Genomic DNA, 20,440 nt, shown 5'->3' with positions numbered 1-20,440 from the left:
TCTGCCGACATTATTCTGTTTTCAGCTTCCTCCAGTTGTGTAGCATTTGCAGCAACATTTTTATGGGCTCAAAATGTGGTCATAAATATTTTGTACTTGTAAATCAGTTTTGTACTTGTAAATCAGGATTTGTATGTGTAAAAAGAATTTGTGTGTGTGTAAAAAAGATTTGTATGTGTAAAAAAGATTTGTGTGTGCGTAAAAAAGATTTGTATGTGTAAAAAAGATTTGTGTATGTGTAAAAAAGATTTGTGTGTGCGTAAAAAAGATTTGTATGTGTAAAAAAGATTTGTGTGTGCGTAAAAAAGATTTGTGTGTGGACTTAGCCAAAAAACCCCTGCAAGTTACACGTACGAATTTTGACCCTATTTTTCTTCCTTTCATCTGATTGGTCAATGTCATGTCAATCACAAATGTAATAATCCAATCAGAGAACAGATGGATTTGGCTGTCGGAGGGGCACTTTTTTGAACTGCAGGTCCTTGAAGGGTAATACAGTTTGAAGCTGGAGGATCTCTATATAAATATCCGATAGCAGCTAGGTCCGCTAACTTTCAGCAGCTGTTGAAAGGATAAAGTTGTGGTATGTCAGTGGTTAGAAATACCATCATTACTTTAGGATTAGTTTAACACAAAGTCAGGGCTGACCCGAGACCATTGCTGTGAGTCACAGTGCGCAGCATAAAAGTCCTTTCACATCGGACGCAGGATGTGCTGCTAATGCTAACTGCTAACTAAAAGCAAAGGATCCAGAATTTGTTGCGCTGGCTGCTGGGCTCTGTGAGTTTTTGCAGCAGCTCTACCTGTACTAGATGCACCTGCTCCTTGTTGTTTCTATCTCTGACTTTTTTTTTTTTGCTAGTTCTTCAAATGTTCAATAAAAACATGTATGCTAATTCATAATGAAGAAAGGTTTGTAATGAAGACTGTCATTTCCAAAACACTGCCCGCCCCCCGCGGTCCGCAGCGCTGTTGAAAAGGCTGTGGAAGTCCCTGTATTAAGCACGTAGACCTGTGACACAAAAATCACCAAACTCAGACGACCACAGACTGTTTTCCTTCGTGGTGATGAAGGAAAATGCTAGGTTGGCATGTAAAAGGGCATTTATTCCCTTCAAAGACCTGCAGTTCAAAAAAAGCGCCCCTCCGACAGCCAAACCCATCTGTTCTCTGATTGGATTGTTACATTTGTGATTGACATGACATTGACCAATCAGATGAAAGGAAGAAAAATAGGGTCAAAATTCGTACGTGTAACTTGCAGGGGTTTTTTGGCTAAGTCCACACACAAATCTTTTTTACGCACACACAAATCTTTTTTACACATAAAAATCTTTTTTACGCACACACAAATCTTTTTTACACATACAAATCTTTTTTACACACACACAAATTCTTTTTACACATACAAATCCTGATTTACAAGTACAAAATATTTATGACCACATTTTGAGCCCATACATTTTGCTTTACCTCGGTCATGTTTTTCTCCAAAGCAGCAACTGACTTGTCATTTCGCCCATACGGTTATCTATACTGTCCAGTTTGGTTCCGAATCCACTAAACTCGGAGCGCAATGACTGAAGTTCAGCTAACACCGTGCTAAGGTCACCCATGCTACTAGCGCTAACAGCTCCCTCGCTGTTTTCAGGCGTTACCAAAATATCAGTTTTAACTGCTTTTTGGGAACCGCGTTTTCGGGTGAAAATATCACAGTCCTTGAGATTAGTCATTTTTGACATTTTCCAATAGCAATAGACTATGTGCACGTTAGCATATGCTACTTCCGGTGCGGAAACTCCTGTGGGGAGCTTTGTTTCCGGTGTCCTATTCGCGCCCTGTTTATGGTCCAAAACAAGTTAAGCAAATGAATGAATCAAGCGGCGATTTACATTTCTATAGATGTCTTGGGTATTTACCCAATATATCTGTAAATGATGTTCATCGACTTGTCGATATTTTTTCCCCCGCGCCTCAGAGCAAAAGAGAAAAGGGATTCAAATGTTATATTTCTCAGTATCTATAAACAGCGATCCCTCGTTTATCGCGGGTGTTATGTTCTAAAAATAACCAGCGATAGGTGAAATCAAGTAGCCAATTTTATTTTTTGACGGTGCAAAACGTTTCGTCGACATACAGTACTGCACTTCAGAGTCACACTGCTAGCGATCGATGCGGCGATTCTGTACTGTACAGGAGAGACGTCACGGAGGAGATCGTCTGCAGCGATCAGGACGCAGGACACAATGTGATGTAAAAAAAAAAAAAAAAGCATGCAAATTTGCACTAAAAAATCTGCGAAACAGCGAGGTGAAAGGTGAACCGCATTATAGCGAGGGACCACTGTAATTTTGAAGGTAAGTCACAACATACCCTTCGTAAATACTAATGTATAGAAACCCTTACCAGCAATCATTCATTTTTTGTGTGGCTTTTTTCATGGTTTGTTGACATGCTGTGTAGGTGTGTACTTGACTAGCTGATATCAACATAACAGGGAAACATCTGGTTTGACTATTCTTCACCTGTAGTTTGAATGCTGAACATTTGCCTGTTTAAATCATAAGACCAGTCACTATACAGAGATGTGCTTCTGAATGTGGACAATGTGTCTTCTGATTCTGTAATGCAGTTCTGCTTGTGTTGAGTGATGTAAACAACTGATCGATCTAAACTCTTTAAACGTCAAAATTGATCATTACATTTTTTATGACACAACAGTGGTGAGTGTTCCCACCTTCTGCTCTTTGTAACTTAACGCGATCTTTCCGTTTTCGAGTTTTGGACATGATTTTGGAGTATATCTTCGCAGTAGCGATTGACCGCAAAGTAAAGCTACCGGAAATGTACAACCCCACATCCGGTCTCAAACCAGGAAGTTACCATTTTCTCGTGCACAGGGTCTATTAAGTTTCTAGTTTTGGGTTGTTCTGGGTTTTTAATGCAGGTTACACGGAGCAACCACTTTAAGTTGCCATCTTGGTCCGCGGCTCCATAGCGCCCCCCCAAAGGGCAGATTTAATCCAATACCAACAGGAAGGAAAGGAGGCAGATGTTCCTCTGTCACCTGGGAGAGTGATATTTACAGGAAAATCAGAGAAGATGTTTAAAGTGAGGAAATGGAAAAAGAAGAAAAGAGGGAACCTTTACTTTTCACGTTAAAGTCTGCTGCTACTGCTGAGCACTTCCTTCCTGTTCTGCTTCAGGTGGAGTCTTGACTCCTTCCAGGAAGTAGCTCACCTGTGTGTCAGTCCATGGCTGTGTCCCAATTCAGGGTCTGCACGCTTGAAGTACGCATTTCAAGTGTGAATACGTCACCGCCACGCGACGACGGCTGTCCCAATTCAAAGTGTACTTCAAATGCGTACTCCAAATGCGCCGTCGATTTCCCCAAATATCAAGCGTGGTCCGGTGCACGCTTCGTGGTCCCATATATCCCACAATTCATAGCGCAGCGGTGGGTGTGGATAATTTTGCCGCAAAATACGGCAGAAGGGAGCGGCTGAAGAGTGAACTGTCAAAAGTAAGTACTGAATATTATGTCACTTATTTATGTGCGAATGTTTAAGAACATTAAAACATTACTGTTGGCCACATGTCGGCAAAGTTATGTGACATTAGCGATGTTTGTACTTTCAGCGTTAACTTGGTTTTAAAGCCTGTACTTCTATATATATATATATATAGTCGACCTTAATCTTACAGAGAATGTGATGATTTTATGGATAATTAAAGTCAGTCATATATCCACAAACACAACAAGCTGAAAGTCAGTGATGCTGCTCGGTTTGCAGTCCTGAATATCACGGCACAAGCAGGATTCACTGCACTGTTAATGTTAGCTATGTTATATTGCTGCCTCTGTTCGGTGGTGTCGAGCCAAACGGACTTTAACGTGTGTTTGAACGAGCTGACGGTTCACTCGTTAAGCTGAAAGAAAGATGCTTTAATCACAGGAGTCACACATGTGTCCACTGGACCATCTGGGAACTCTTCTTGTTTAGCACTCGTAATAACACAAACACTAAATCCTCCTTCTCTTGTGCTGTTTTGTAGCAGTGTATACACCTGAGACTGTCACCTGTCTGTCTGTCCTGCACTCTCTCTCTGTTTCTTTCTCTCTGATTGTGGAATAAAAGTATGAACATGTATTTATAAGTTACACTTGTGTTTGAATCCTGCAGCTTATCACACATTTGATTTCCATGTGTGACAACTGCAAGTGTCCAGAGTGAGGACAGACTGAGGGACCCACTGCTGCACATCATCTGTGAGGCTTTGCACCCCTGATGATCCACCAGGACAAACTCAGCAGTGTGTGACGAAGAGGAGGAGGAAGAAGCTGACAGATAGAGAGAATAGACAGACTGTTCCCTGTTTGTGAAGGACTGCTAGGAAAGTTTAACATAACTAATTATCTGTCCTGAATCAGTCTTATTAGGTGATGTTCAAATAATGTTATCATTCCAGTGTTTTCAGTGTGGGAGAAAGTACTCAGGGCCTTCAAGTTACACACTATGAAAGGCAGCAACAAGTTTAATATTCAGAAACCTAAAGTATGTATCAGCAGCAGAATGGACCTAAAAATAAATGTTTGTTTCAGTTCTATGAAGCTTTGAGTATTTTGGATTAGTAGCACTGCTGTGTTTGTTGCATCATATTGCTGTAATTGTTTATATGCTTTATATATTCTGAGGTAAGTTGATCTATAGTGTTCCATCATATTCTATAAGGATGTTATGTGTTTGTTTACTTTCTGCCCAGTTTGACCCATTTAGCAGAAGTCAGCCTGTTTATGGCTCTGATATCTATTCTGTATGACTTAAAGCAGTTATGACATGGTCTGATTTTCTCACCCAATAAAGGAATATTTATATATCAGTCTACTCTTCATTCTATCAGACACAGTTATCACAGCTCGTACATTTTCCTTTTTACACATATATGTAAGCATTGAGCCAAATGTAATAATGCCAACATATTAGACGAACAATATTTGTCTCTTATATATAATACATCTATATATACACTGTCAAAGATACTTGTCTTTGAGTGAAGATTTAAGGTGATAGGCAATATAAATAACTGCAACTTTAATCTTTGACCCAGAGATCAAGCTCACTGCTGTAATATATCCTGTAATGTATGTATGTATATATATATATATATATATATATATATATATATATATATATATATATATATATATATATATATATATAATCTGACAATACATATAATATTGTCCATATTATATTAACATTACCACAGTGAGATGATTTTAGTCTCATGAACAACATTAGCTGATTGTTATTTACTAACTAATCTTGAAATGACTGTTCAGCACAGAAATGAAGCCCAACTATCATGTTTTACAGTCCCGTGGTCTCAGCCTCAGATACTCAACTAATCAAAGTGATGTCATGACAAAAATGTAGGACCAACAGAACATTTTTTCTCCTTCATTTCTGTCAAACAAAGCTGTATGACACGTTTCTCGCGGTTAGTATCATGGTTGCTAGGCAACCTGAACAGCGCGATGAAGGCTAGACCGTCCCATTTCACAAGCCTCTCACTTCCGCACTTCTCGTACTTGTAGTACGCACCGTACGTAGTACGCGTAGTGTGCGTACTTCAAGCGTGCATACCCTGAATTGGGACACAGCCCATGTGTGGAGTGGAGACTCTTCTTCAGCACTTTCAAAAATTAAATGCAGTTTGCTCTATGACATCACTTTTTTTCATTGTCTCCAGATGCACAACATTCTAGTGATAAGAAATTTGAAGATCCATCATCTAGTATCTCTTCTGTCCCCCAGTTGTTCACTCAGCCAGAGTGAAATGGTTTAGTATGAGATTTAGATCTGCCAAAGGAAGCGACTGAGTTTCCTGCATCTAGCCCTCCTGAGGCGTTCACATCCCACCCCTTACTTTAGTGTTGACTGGTCTATTTCAACAGCTCTTAAATTAGCATAGCAAACATTTTTCACCAACAAATTTAGTTCAGTAGGTCGTTCAGTGGGTAATCAGATGTAAAACACAATATTTATGAGTGTTTTAAGTTATAAATTGGTCAGATTTGACCCAAACACGACAGGAAGGCTAGCCTCAGTGAGAAAACCCTCCTGGCTCCAGGTGGTGGTGGTGGGGGTGGGGGGTACAATGCAGATGAGTGGAGGCTTAATGGACTGAAACTTCCAGTCACAGTGAATTAGTGTGTGTCAGTGAATGCATCATGTGTGTTTTATGGCTCCATCTAGTGGACTGATAGTAGAAGTAGAGCAGCTGATGGCAGCTTCCTCTGCCTCACACTGCTGTCTGACTGCATTCAGCTGACACTGAGATGAAGCAGGAAAGAAGCAGCTGATATTTGGACAGCACACATGATGGAAAAGAGGATTTCAGTTGATGTGCACATGAATGATTTGTGTTTCCTCTGCAGGTGAAGGTAGAAAGTGTGTGTGAGCTGATGTGGATGTGAATTCAGCAGCATGGATCAGTGTGAGGACAGAGAGGAGGGAGTCCCTCCCTCTAAAAGAGCCAAAGAGAGCCAGACCAAAGCTCAGAGGTGAGATGACCATCTCTAACTGTCCATGACTCGTCTCCATGTCACAGCTCAGCACTCACATCACTGCTCCATCATTATTCACAGGAAGAAACAAGGAACTAAACGTAAACATCAACCTGAAACCAGCTGTGTGTCCTTAAAAAGTGATGAGTCAAAGAATTTTAATGTTGATTTCAAAGAACATTCTTCTGCTGCAGAGAGGTAATGTGTCACTAAATGCTGTTTCTTAAAATGTTTACATTATGTTTAATGCCAGCTCAGCTCTTTTTCACACACATTTCTATGTTCATATGTAAAGCTTTGTGTTTTTGGAGGTTTTTTTTTTTCATAAATACAGCATTCAAAGATTAGAAGAATGAGTATTTGTAGGATGTGTTTCTATAGTGAGCGTACTTTTTACACATTGTATTAACACAATTGACCTAAATACACTGGAAGGCCATGAAGTTGGAGTGGGAATTATTATGATAGATGTTTGTACCTATGTACTGGATTTGTGCTGACCTATTTATACGTTTTAAGTACATTTATATCATATGTTATACTACTATATGAACACCTTTTAAAGAAGAGCGTTTGTTTTGCAAGCTAATTAGTACTAATGGTTAGTTTAGAAAGTTTTCGTTTTTATACTTTTTATTTTATAAGAGGTTCACCTGGTTATTGTGATGAGTTATGGCTCTTTTGATCGTGTAAATTGTTTGATACTAAAGAAATTCCTAGTTAGTGAGATATATGGTTTATTTTGGGAGCGTAACCCATTTTTAATTCATAAAAATGTCAAGTAGATTAATTAATTATTTCTTTCTTTAAGACAAGCATAACAGCCATGATTTCTAACTCTGAGTTAACATCAGCCACAAAAACCTATCAAAAAGGACAATAATGAAGATGGATGACAAACTCTGGGAAGAATGTTCACAAAGTACTTGATCTCATGGGATATACTTCATAGAGGGGTTAAGATAAATTTATCATTTTGGCTTTAAAATTTAAGACCTGACTAGTCCGAAACATAAAAATGAAAATAAACAAAATCCAAAACAAAACTCTTCATACTTGTCACCTGATCTGATCTTCTCAAATGTCAGAGAGAAGATTCTCAGTTTGACACCAAGACAAACAGCAAAGCATATCTTGTGTCTTTTAATTTGTATTTATCTCTGTGTGGAAAGTCATAATGTGAAATAATTCTTTATGATTCCTTCATAGAGTGGACCAGGAGAGTTCAAAGGTTCCCATTGATCAACCTGCCAAGCACCATCAAACACATTTGGACTCTGTATTTATGGTCTGTACATGCAGAACAACTGCTCTTACATCTGTTCTGTTTACTCCATTCTGCACTTTATAGACCACTGAATTGTTAATGTGTCCATCATCTGAGGTTTTGGTCAATGATTTCAGTCTGGCTGGATTATTCATATCATCTTCTGTTCCAGCTACTGGAGGACAACATCATCACTTTTGTGAAGAATGAGCTGAAGGAGATCCAGAAAATTCTAAGTTCAGATTACCCAGAATCCTTAGGGAGCCAGAAAGAGGATGAGGAGGTCTTGGAGGGTGAAGATAAAGAGGAGAACAAAAACAGCAGAGAAGCATTTGTGAAAATCACACTGCACTTCCTCAGGAGAATGAGGCAGGAGGAACTGGCTGACTGTCTGCAGAGCAGTAAGAGGATGTATTTAAAGATTTAAGCTGCTGCATAAATGGGAAATTTAAGGATGTCTCAAGAAATGGACCAACAATAGATTCAAAAACCTATTCTTTAGGCAAGAAAAATGTAAGTGTATTTACTAAATAATAATTCCATCATTATATGTATTTATTGTGTGTTCTCAGAAATATTTGCTCCAGATATTCGACATGAACTCAAATCTTCTCTGAAGAATAAGTTCCAGTGTGTGTTTGAGGGGGTTGCTAGAGCAGGAAACCCAACCCTTCTGAATCAGATCTACACAGAGCTCTACATCACAGAGGGAGGGACTGCAGAGGTCAATGATGAACATGAGGTCAGACAGATTCAAACAGCATCCAGGAAACCAGACAGACCAGAAACAACAATCAGACAAGAAGACATCTTTAAAGCCTCACTTGGAAGAGAACAACCAGTCAGGACAGTGCTGACAAAGGGAGTGGCTGGCATTGGGAAAACAGTCCTAACACAGAAGTTCACTCTGGACTGGGCTGAAGACAAAGCCAACCAGGACATCCAGCTCATATTTCCATTCACTTTCAGAGAGCTGAATGTGCTTAAAGAGGAAAAGTTCAGCCTGGTGGAACTTGTTCATCACTTCTTTACTGAAACCAAAGAAGCAGGAATCTGCAGCTTTGAAGACTTCCAGGTTGTTTTTATCTTAGATAGTCTGGATGAGTGTCGACTTCATCTGGACTTCCACAAAGCTACAATCCTAACTGACCCTAGAAAGTCCACCACAGTGGATGTGCTGTTGATTAACCTCATTAGGGGGAATCTTCTTCCCTCTGCTCACCTCTGGATAACCACACGACCTGCAGCAGCCAATCAGATCCCTCCAGAATGTGTTGACATTGTAACAGAGATCAGGGGGTTCAATGACTCACAGAAGGAGGAATACTTCAGGAAAAGATTCAGAGATGAACAGCAGGCCAGCAGGATATTCTCCCACATCAAGACATCAAGAAGTGTCCACATCATGTGCCACATCCCAGTCTTCTGCTGGATCATTGCTACAGTTCTGGAGGATGTGATGAAAACCAAAGAGAAAGGACAGCTGCCCAAGACAATGACTGAGATGTACATCCACTTCCTGGTGGTTCAGGCCAAAGTGAAGAAGGTCAAATATGATGGAGGATCTGAGACAGATCCACACTGGAGTCCAGAGAGCAGGAAGATGATTGAGGCTCTGGGAAAACTGGCTTTTGAGCAGCTGCAGAAAGGAAACCTGATCTTCTATGAATCAGACCTGACAGAGTGTGGCATCGATATCAGAGCAGCCTCAGTGTACTCAGGAGTGTTCACACAGATCTTTATAGAGGAAAGAGGAATGTACCAGGACAAGGTGTTCTGCTTTGTTCATCTGAGCGTTCAGGAGTTTCTGGCTGCTCTTCATGTCCACCTGACAGTTATTAACTCTGGAGTTAATCTGCTGGACGAGCAACAAAAATCATCGTATCAGTCTGAAACAGATGAATACTTCTATGAGAGTGCTGTGGACAAGGCCTTACAGAGTCCAAATGGACACTTGGACTTGTTCCTCCGTTTCCTCCTGGGTCTTTCACTTCAGACCAATCAGACTCTACTACGAGGCCTGCTGACACAGACAGGAAGTAGCTCACAGACCAATCAGGGAACAGTTCAGTATATCAAGAAGAAGCTCAGTGAGAATCTGTCTGCAGAGAAAAATATCAATCTGTTCCACTGTTTGAATGAACTGAATGATTGTTCTCTAGTGGAGGAGATCCAACAGTCCCTGAGATCGGGACATCTCTCTGCAGATAAACTGTCTCCTGCTCAGTGGTCAGCTCTGGTCTTCATCTTATTGTCATCAGAAAAAGATATGAATGTGTTTGACCTGAAGAAATACTCTGCTTCAGAGAAGGCTCTTCTAAGGCTGCTGCCTGTGGTCAAAGCCTCCAACAAGGCTCTGTAAGTAAAATGGACTCATCTGTGTCTGTTTAAAATGTTTATTCTACTTACCTGAACAAAACAGAACAAAAAAAGGAAAAAAAGAAAACAAAACACAGACTGTGCCTAGTGTGCCTGTGCCAGTGGGTACTACACAAGTATGACTAAATCTACCAGCTCCTCACTGGTTTCGATTTAATTATATAGGCATAGTTGTGTTTTTACTGGGCAAATTTAAGGTGTTTTATATTTGACAAATCTGAGACATGTTTTAATTTATTTTAAATAACCAAGAACTGTAGTGCACACTCTGTTTTTCTTTAATACGCTCAATATTAAGTGATTTAATTTAACCACTATTATCATTGTTTTCAGACTGAGTGGCTGTGACCTCTCAGAGAGAAGCTGTGATGCTCTGTCCTCACTTCTCAGTTCCCCGCCCGTTAGTCTGAGAGAGCTGGACCTGAGTAACAACAACTTGCGGGATTCAGGAGTGAAGCTTTTGTCTGTTGGCCTCAAGAGTCCATACTGGAAACTGGAAACTCTCAGGTCAGGTTTCAGGCTTTTACACTGATTACCACTTAAAATCTGAATCATATTAATGCATAAGCCACTACCTGTACAGAATTCTTTAGTCAGTTTGAATTAAATTTGGTTGGATTATTGTCTGAGAAAAATATATATATTTTTAAAGTCTTTCTGTGTGGAGTTTGCATGTTTTCCCTGGGTCCTCCGGCTTCCTCCTACAGTCCATAGACATTCACTTAGTGGGGATAGGTTAATTGGAAAATTGTTCACAGGTGTGAATGTGGGAGTGATTGTGAGTGCGAATGGTTGTCTATGTCTATGTGGTAGCCCTGCGACAGACTTGTGACCTGTCCAGGGTGTACCCCGCCTCTCGCCCTAAGACAGCTGGGATAGGCTCCATCCCCCCCACGACCCTGAAAAGAATAAGCAGAAGCGAATGGATGGATGGATGGACTTTCAAAGGTTGATTTCTCAAAATGAGAGTATTGGGAATTTAACGTCACAGCAATTAATGTCGACTGTGATACACTTCACGCCCTGCAAATCTCAATTAGATGGAAGTGATTTTACTTTGTTTTTCTTCGATGCCATGTGTCACCACAATTTATAGACGCTACCTAAACTTTACTTTCACACAGGTAGATTGTCTTGTTAATAGTATTGAAACCTCATGGATGGATAACACATGAGGATTAGACTGAGTTAAACACTGAGCAGAACCCATATTAATAAACGAAGACAAATTCATTTCAAAGTTTCCTTCTTATTCCTCAGTCCTATAAGTACATTTATTCTTGACTCACAATCCATTGCATCCAACACATCCTTTTGTCAGAAAAAAAACACAAATGCTAACTCTGAGTTGTTTCCTATAATAAATATAATAATATAATAACAATATAATAAACCCCTTTACCTTAAATATAAAACGAACATCACAAACACATCAAGTATTAACTGTTCTCCGGGCCTAATTATTTTTGTCACAAGTTTGCCACAGTCTACAAATCAAAGTAATATATCCAGTCACCCCTTTTATGATAATGCAAGGCCTGTTCCGATATCATTTTAAATCAAATAATCATAAATCGTTTCTCAGCTCACAAGGGTTTAACTTATTGCCTTTGCAATAGTTTGAATTTGTTACTGAAGTTACAACCGAAAAATAAAAATCTGAAATTGAGTGAGTATTTAGCACGAGGGTGACTACCTTTAACTTGATGTTTAAGAATGTATTAATTTCTTTTTTTTTAATTTATACTTATTCTAGATGCCATTACCTCAGCTTCTGGTAACACTGTCATGAAACTTGAATACACTTTTTTAAGGATATGTTCTTTGATGTGCACATTTAACAAATAACTGGGAATGCTCTGTTTAATGTTTCTAGAATTAGAAACAAAGTCTCAGAGTAGTGCTGATGGGTAGCATTTATTGCTTTGAGGTTAAACTGCTTAAAAAGCTCCCTGAAGAGTCTTTAGCTTAAGCAAAACCTTCCAGTGGGAGTACTAAGAGTGACTAGAAAGAGAGAGATCATATTTCATCCATATTGACTTTTCATCAGTGGCTTCCTGCTATCTCCAGAGCAACAACTTCTCATTTACAACAGCAAAAATAAGCAATAACACATCACCAACTTTCTAAGTAAATATATTTCTATTTGGTGCTGTTGATATGAAATTATCACCAGATGTCAGTAACAAACAAAGAAATCAAACCATAGATGGCCATTAATTATGTGTGACAGTGAGAAATGATACAGGGAAAAAGTATTGAGAATATGAAGCAAAGGAGGTTTAAAAAGGCATGGAACATCATGGTAATTAGAAAAGCAATCTTTCCACTCAGTGCAAATTAATATGATTTGTCATGGTCACAACTGATGGCCTATAAAAATGTGTCTCATAACCAAGGTGTCACACAAGAAAAATATCACTATGTGTACAACTGGTGAGCTCTCTCAAGACCTTCACAATTGCTGCAAAGCATACTGATGGTATAGGCTACAGAAGAATTTCTAAACTACTGAAGGTTCCAGTGAGCTCTGTTGGCGTCATAATCCAGAAGTAGAAAGAACATAATTTCAAAATAAACTGACAATGACCAGGTGCTCCCCACAAATGCCAGACAGACAAGTGAAAAGAATTATCCAAGATCCAAGAACCACTTGTGAGGAGCTACTGAAAGACCTGGAAACAGCAGGTATAATTGTTGCTAAGAAAAGTATAAGTAATTCACGTAGCCACCATGGCCTATTAGCACTCTGATCATGCAAGACTCCATTACTGAAGAAACACCATGATTTAAAGTTTGCTGAAAAATATTTAGACAAGCCTGTGAAATACTAGGAGAATATAGTCTGTTCAGATTGGACCAAAATTAAAATCTTTGGATGCCATAGTATTTCACTGCATTTCACCCCAAAACACCAGCAGTGACGTTTGGATGTGGGAACATCATAGTGTATTGGTATTTTTCAGCACAGGGCACTTGCATGCTTCATATAATTGAAGGAAGGATGACTGGAAAAATGCAACGAGACATTCTTGATAAAAATCTGTTGCCATCTACCAGGATGATGAAAATGAAATGAGGGTGGATGTTTCAGTCAAGGAAACTCTCAATTGGTTTCAGAGAAAGAAAGTAAAGATTGGCCCAGCCAATCACCCAAACTGAATCCAACTGAAAATCTATAGCAAAATCTAAAGGTCAGAGTTCGTCGAATGGAGCCTTCCAGATTTGAAGATTATTTTTGATGAAGAATCACACCTGAGCGATGCATGTAACTAATTTCTCCATACAGGAGGATGGAAATGAATATGGATATGGGGGTTTTTCTTTTAATTAAAAAAAACAAACTTTTAAAATAAAGTGTTCACAGAAGGATTGTTATTTTGTGTGTTTGCAGTCTTTCAGGCTGTCTGATCACAGAGGAAGGCTGTGCTTCTATAGCTTCAGCTCTGACCTCCAACCCCTCAAATCTGAGAGAGCTGGACCTGAGCTACAACCATCCTGGAGACTCAGGAATGAAGCTGCTAAAGGATCAACACTTGAGACTGGACACTCTCAGGTATGGAAAGAATATCTGATAGAGGAGAAAGAGCTGGAAACATTTTCTGTGTACTTCACTCAGCTCTTGTTTGTTTCATGTAGATGTGACATGGACAATAACACACTGAGAACAATCTTTCCTTTGCTTACAACAAAAACACCAGTCTAATTGAACAATGAAAAGAGGTATTTATGTAGGTGGGCACCATTTATTCATGATTTTGATCTCTGTAGGTTTAACTATTAACTCATTTTCAGTATTTCTGTATTCTTTGTATAGAAACAGGTTTAGGGCCTGTTTATCCTAGCAGAAAGACTGTACGCAGGGGAAACCTTCAGCCTGGCTTGATCAAAAATAAATCATTAGTAAAGGTTTATAATCAAAACTCTGGTAGAACCTGACAACCACCAGGCATTTTTTCTGTACATTTTAGAGCATGCAAGCTTGCAGAATTTAAAAAAAAAAAACCTTTTTATTCATAGCACTTTTTATGAACAAAAGGCAGTGTTTTTCTAAATTAGTGCACAACATAGAATAATGTTATTTAAAGCAACACAAAAATAAAAAGTTAAATTAAATTAAATAAACTGAACTGAAATCCTTAACTGAACAAAACAGGAATTTAAAATTGGCACAGATGCTATCTAATCAGCATTTTAAACTAGATATGATCAACAGCAATCATCAACACTTCAATTCACTATTTCAAAGCAGTGCATCAAAGTAAGTAATTTTATTTCCACTTAAAGATTTGAACTATAGTTATAACCAAATTAAAGCAGTAATATAATATATTTTTTAATTTAGCTTAACAGATGCCAAAGAAATCAGTGAACAAAACTGCAGTGTTTGAAGTCCTTTGTGCTTCCAAACAAGCACTCATTAAAAGAAAATGTAAACATTTCATCTCCAAGTGATGACATATGGCAAAATCTGTGCAAAGAACTTGGTGAAAAGATGACACCAAAAGCACTTTACAATTTTGTTAAATTAAACAGACACAGTGTATGGGCTGCTCTGGATTACAGTAATGAAAAGAGACTGACACAGACAGCAATGACAATGCTTTTGAGCCAAGTAGCTCTCCTTTTCAAAACAAAGATTGCAAGACTTTCAATGTGGAGCTCCCATTTAAACAGTGGATACATAGGATTCCAGATGAAGTCACATACAAAAAGAATACTTTCCAAAAAAAAAAGGAAATACACCATTTTGAAGCCAGGTACATGGACTCATGTAGTAAGCCAGAGAATCTGGAAAGAGATTAAAAGTACATGCACCATTACTTTTAAACGAGCCAAGGTGTACCCCACAACTGTATCTTGTTTCATTAAAATGACAGAACCTGAAATTCACTGCCCAATGGTGATGAAGTGTGTAATGGCAAACACAGATGCACACTGCACACTGGCTTTTCTGAGACAGCCATGTCCAGAAGTCTGTGGGCACAAGTAACAAAAGAACTTTGTGAAGGAAGACTGCAGCCCCATGTGTGGAGAGCATCAGAGGCAGCAAAGCTGATGGACACTGGTGATCCAGATCCAAGCCATCTACCACATTTGACCATGCTGCACAAAGCCAAACACAAACAAAATCAACTAGAAGTGGCTCATAAAAACCCAATACTGTCACTCCACTCATTAAAATACAGTTCTCCTCACAGTGGAAACATTGGAGACATTAGATTAGACAAGTTCTTCTGTCACTACTGGAGTCAAACTCAAATGCTAATGTACAAGACAGTGAAGCACCCCATAGTTGCCTTTGATGCAACTGGCTGAGTTGTAAAAAAGCTTCTCAGGCCTAATGGTTTGCCTGGAAATATCTTCCTATATCAAGGTGTTTTAACAGGAAGCTACAACTCTCACGTCCCAGTGGTGCAAATGTTGTCAGAGAGACATGATATCCAGGCAATCACAAGATGGTTAACAGAATGGATTCGTGCTGGAGCACCAATCCCAAAAGAGGCCATTTGTGGTTTCTCTTTAGCTTTACTTGGTGCTTTAGTGAAGGCTTTAACACATCGTTCAGATTTGAAGAGCTACATTAATGAATACGCTGGTGTCTTGCTTCAGAAAAAATCCTACAAACTACCACCATGTTTCATCGGAGTGGAAGTGGCACACTTCATCAAAATGATTTGCCAGTGGGGCTGTTTGAGAAAAAAAGCCTCATCAGGTAAAAGACTTGCGATCAATGGCACAACTTGTCAAGTCCCAATCCTTGGAGAAAGAAAAGGTCCTAACACGCAGCATTGCTATTGTGGTTTTAAGTGAGACAGAAGGCAACAACAGTTTTGAAAACCCCATTGTGTCAGAAGTGTCCTAATCAAATCTCAAAAGAAAAATTGCAGATGAGACTATGTTTGTTTCTAATGATGAGGAAGAAGAAGACATTAGATTGGATCCATGCACAGAAATACCCACTGACTTAAGGCAGTGGGTGGCAGATATTTGTGAGGAGAGCAGGTGCCATGCTGAAGTTAGTGCATATTGTCTCGATCACCTGAGCTAGTCCCACACCTAATAAGATTGGGCGGATACCCACCACTCTGGACTAGAGTAATTGTTCCCCTATTTCAGAGCAAACTCACTGCAACTTCATCTAATGTTGAACAGAGTTCAAGAACATTAAACATTGCCTGTTCAAGCATGAAAATCTCCCTTTTAGGATAGATAAATTCATTGCACGTCATCTTGCTTTCATTGAAGGCAACATGCGGATTTGTTCTGCAAAACAAATACGAAAAGAAGCAGAAGTTGCTGGACAGGATGGTAAAGTAAAGCTTCAGAATCCACACCAGGCCTTTGTGAAAATGGATGATAACACCTCTCAGGAGCCCAAAATTGACACAAACATGGACATAGAAGAAACAGCAGCTTTGGAAAACTGGAGAGGTCTTGCAGTCCCACCAAAGAAGAGGAAATTGACTTCATACTTCTCCCCTGGTCCTGAATGGCTCCACTCAGATCCAGCTGTAAAAACAGAAAAAAGTAAAGCTAGGGCTGTTAAAAATGGAAATAATCAACGGCCAGTCAAACTTGGCAAAGGACAACACTGTTTCATGAACACCTGTGCCTTTGATGCCTTCTGTCAAAGTCTGTGCTCTGCGTTCTGTTACAGTCTCTCTGCTCAAAACATGTTGAATAGTTCAGAGGAGAGTAAAGTATTCCAGCTTGTGAAATCCCTTGCTTAAAAGGGTGTCACTCAACATACCTATTCTTTGAAAGCAGAGGTTCTGAGTTCAATATTCTGCCCTGTTCAGTTGAAAACTGGTGTGCATCATGTTGATGCACAGTGCCATGTGTCCACAGTAATTCAGAAAACAGTGACAGAAAATCCAAGTGTTAACTTCACTCACATTGAACAGTCTATTTTGCATACTGTTTATACACAGATCAGGCATAACATTATGACCACTAACAGCTAAAATGAATAACACTAGCCTGTTAGTTGGTGGGATACATTAGGGAGCAAGTGAATACTTTGTCCTCAACATTGAGTTAGAAGCAGGAAAAATGGGCAAATTTAAAGATTTGAGTGAGTTTGACAATGGCCAAATTGTGATGGCTGGACGACTGGACCAGAGCATTTTCAAACCTGCAGCTCTTATTATGTGTTCCCAGTCTGCAGTGGTCAGTATCTATAAAAAGTGGTCCAGGGAACAGTGGTAAATCAGTGACCGGGTCATGAGTGACCAAGGCTCACTGATGCGCATGTGGAGCAAAGGCTGGGCCCTGTGGTCCCATGAATTGCAACTTAATATTAATGAATTATGAATTAATTACATCATTACAAAGAAACCTTCCATTTCCACAGACTAATTTCACTTCAGATGAACATTACACTAACTCACAGAGTTATTTAATCTAGAAATGTCAATCAGACTGACTTGATAATAAGCAACTCCACACATCGATTCCCATGCCACCACCCATCCCCACACAGCCTTTCAGATCACAGCTTCCAACATTTGCTTCAGACTACATCCCCAAGGTGAATAAAACACCATCAGCAGTGAAGTCTGTAGATCTGGTCGGAGGGGGTGTGGTGGATTTCTAAAAGCCTGAATCCACATCATTTCACCCTGAAGAAATTCAGCAAAATTGTTAAAATATGCGACCTGACAGAACCCAATGAGATGCTGAGGGACTGTTTCGAAACCACAAACTGGTAGACTGGTAAAGAGGGCCAGCTTTGTCCTGCCCAGTCACCTACACCCATAGAGCCCCATTATTTACCTTTTTCTGTTTTTACTTTTCTAATATATCTCTAATTCACTTTTTTCTGTCCTGTATGCTGCTGTAACTAGTAGTCTTTCTTCAGCGTGGCATTAAATCGTTTCTATATCTATGTGTATTTCTATCCAGGATCAGTCGAAATCATCAGTAATTTCATCCATGTATTGATTAAAGTGTATGTGGCCAAATATTCATTCATCAGGGTCTAACAGTATGTATATGAGATGTAATGTCTATGTGTGCATGCTGAAAGAGACTGTGCTGGTCTGACCCCCTCCTCCTTTCAGGGTGGAGCCTGCTGGAGAACAATGGTTGAGACCAGGTCTGAGGAAGTGTAAGTGTGTTTTTAATGTGATTCATGAAAACAAAGCAGCACACATTCAACCATCTTCAAACTGTCACATCACTCATTCACATCTCTGATGTCAGGAGTCATCATCAAAGTGTCAATCAATGAACAGATGATGGATCAATAACTGCAGCTGGATTGTGTTTGTTCTCTCCATCAGATTCCTGTCAACTCACAATCGACAAAAACACAGTAAACAGAAATCTCAAATGGTCTGACAACAACAGGAAGGTGACACATGTTGAGGAGGTTCAGTCACATCCTGATCATCCAGACAGATTTGATTACCAGTATCCTCAGCTGCTGTGTAAAGATGGTCTGACTGGTCGCTGTTACTGGGAGGTCGAGTGGAAAGTAGAGGTTCAAATATCGGTGAGCTATGGAACAATCCGAAGAAAAGGAGACAGTAAAGACTGTGTGTTTGGAAGGAATGATCAGTCCTGGAGTCTGTTCTCCTCTGATGTTAAGGGTTACTCTGTCGTTCACGGTAACAGAGAAACATATCTGTACCCCCCCTCCTCCTCCTCCTCCTCTGTCTCTAACAGAGTAGCAGTGTATGTGGACTGTCCTGCTGGCACTCTGTCCTTCTACAGAGTCTCCTCTGACACTCTCATCCACCTCCACACCTTCAACACCACATTCACTGAACATCTTTATCCTGGATTTACAGTCTGGTTTCCTGGTTCCTCAGTGACTCTGTGCTGAGTTGAGTGTAAAGAGTGTCCGCCTGTTAGAGAAACACTGACTCTTGAACAGATAGTCTGTACATGTCTGTCTCTTTCACTCAGAAACACGTTTTCTGATTCATGGATCCAGTCAGTTGATGTTTTATACTGTGCTAAATGATGGAATCACTGAACAGCAGTTACCCAAAAGATGAATTTACAAACTGCTCAGAGACATTCACACATTATTGTCTATGGTTCCAAGTTTAATGAGCATCCAGGGTCATTGTGATTTTTACTTTTGCTGTTAGAATGATGAAGCGATAGCTAGACTTTAGCTTGCCTGCAATGGCTTTAAATGATCCTTTAGAAAACAGTTAAAAATGTATTAGTTCCCAGCTTTGTACATTGCTGAATCATTATTTTGTCTTCCTGGGTTCCAGTTTTCTACTTTTATTGTAAGCCTATTCGGTTTCCAATCTAAAAATAAAACTGTCTGACTAGCCTGCACGTTACAGTTTGACTTTCCTGTTTGATCAGCAGAAAAAACAGATATGATCTTATACTAGGGATGGACCGATCCGATATTACGTATCGGTATCGGTCCAATACTGACCTAAATTACTGGATCGAATACTGGAGAGAAATAAAAAATGTAATCCGATCCATTAACTATCACAAAAGCACCTCACAAAACCTGCAACATGGTGTAAACCAGCTCATGACCTTAGCATGTCGGAGCAGTGTGCGTCACGTGATAGAGTGGCTGTGGCGTGCGAGACCTGTCGGCGGTCTGGTTGAGCATTTGGAGCCTTGCTACCAAACCGCCATTTCATCTCAGAGAAAGGTATCCCAGAGAAGCAAAGCAAGTGTGTAAGTTCATCTCTGAATGTTTGTAAAGCATTCTCACGTTAAGCTTAACAACCGATATATGGACCGACTGTCTCTTCTTCTCTCCCCCTCCCTCTCCTGTTGCTACTTCAATCATGAAACTGATCAATGATCAGCTGATCGGCTTTTCTGTCTCGAGTCCCGTCACTCTTTTTTGTTTATCGCCCACTTTGCACCAGAAAACCAGCAGATAAACAATAACAGCACGTTTAATCTTGATAAGCTGTTGTTATAATTTATTTAATATTACTATCTACATCAGGATCCTTTTCTACGTAGCTGACGGATGGTAACTGTGCAGGGGCGGGTCTAGCAAAGTTTTGCCAGGGGGGCCGATAGGGCATTAACAGGGAAAGGGGGGCACAAAGAAATAATTTTCTTTCTTATTCTCATTTAAAATGTCTCGCTTTTAATAAATAATTATCTGAATCTTACAACCAAAGTTTTCATCTGATGTAAAATGTATAGAAGTCCATTATTGTATATAGTAACTATTAAGTTTAATATATACCCTAGTAAGCTATAGTACTTTTTCCTTT

At 39.5% G+C, this 20,440-nt stretch overlaps 1 protein-coding gene across 1 annotated transcript in view; it reads left to right on the top strand.

Annotated features, from left to right (window-relative positions):
- LOC134620337 (NACHT, LRR and PYD domains-containing protein 3-like) overlaps positions 1-20,141 on the top strand; it is a 30,614-nt gene extending 10,473 nt beyond the window's left edge. The window contains exons 3-11 of the mRNA XM_063466465.1: positions 6,443-6,568; positions 6,653-6,769; positions 7,781-7,859; positions 8,011-8,239; positions 8,411-10,196; positions 10,551-10,724; positions 13,612-13,773; positions 18,284-18,330; positions 18,506-20,141. Of these exons, the coding sequence (XP_063322535.1) occupies positions 6,492-6,568; positions 6,653-6,769; positions 7,781-7,859; positions 8,011-8,239; positions 8,411-10,196; positions 10,551-10,724; positions 13,612-13,773; positions 18,284-18,330; positions 18,506-19,050 (3,216 nt within the window). The 5' untranslated portion in view covers positions 6,443-6,491 and the 3' untranslated portion in view covers positions 19,051-20,141. The remainder of the gene's footprint in view (positions 1-6,442; positions 6,569-6,652; positions 6,770-7,780; positions 7,860-8,010; positions 8,240-8,410; positions 10,197-10,550; positions 10,725-13,611; positions 13,774-18,283; positions 18,331-18,505) is intronic.
- The last annotated feature ends 299 nt before the right edge of the window (positions 20,142-20,440 follow it).

Source organism: Pelmatolapia mariae, linkage group LG23 (assembly GCF_036321145.2).
Source record: "Pelmatolapia mariae isolate MD_Pm_ZW linkage group LG23, Pm_UMD_F_2, whole genome shotgun sequence".
Lineage (NCBI taxonomy): Eukaryota > Metazoa > Chordata > Actinopteri > Cichliformes > Cichlidae > Pelmatolapia > Pelmatolapia mariae.
This window is presented reverse-complemented; position numbering and strand designations above follow the sequence as displayed.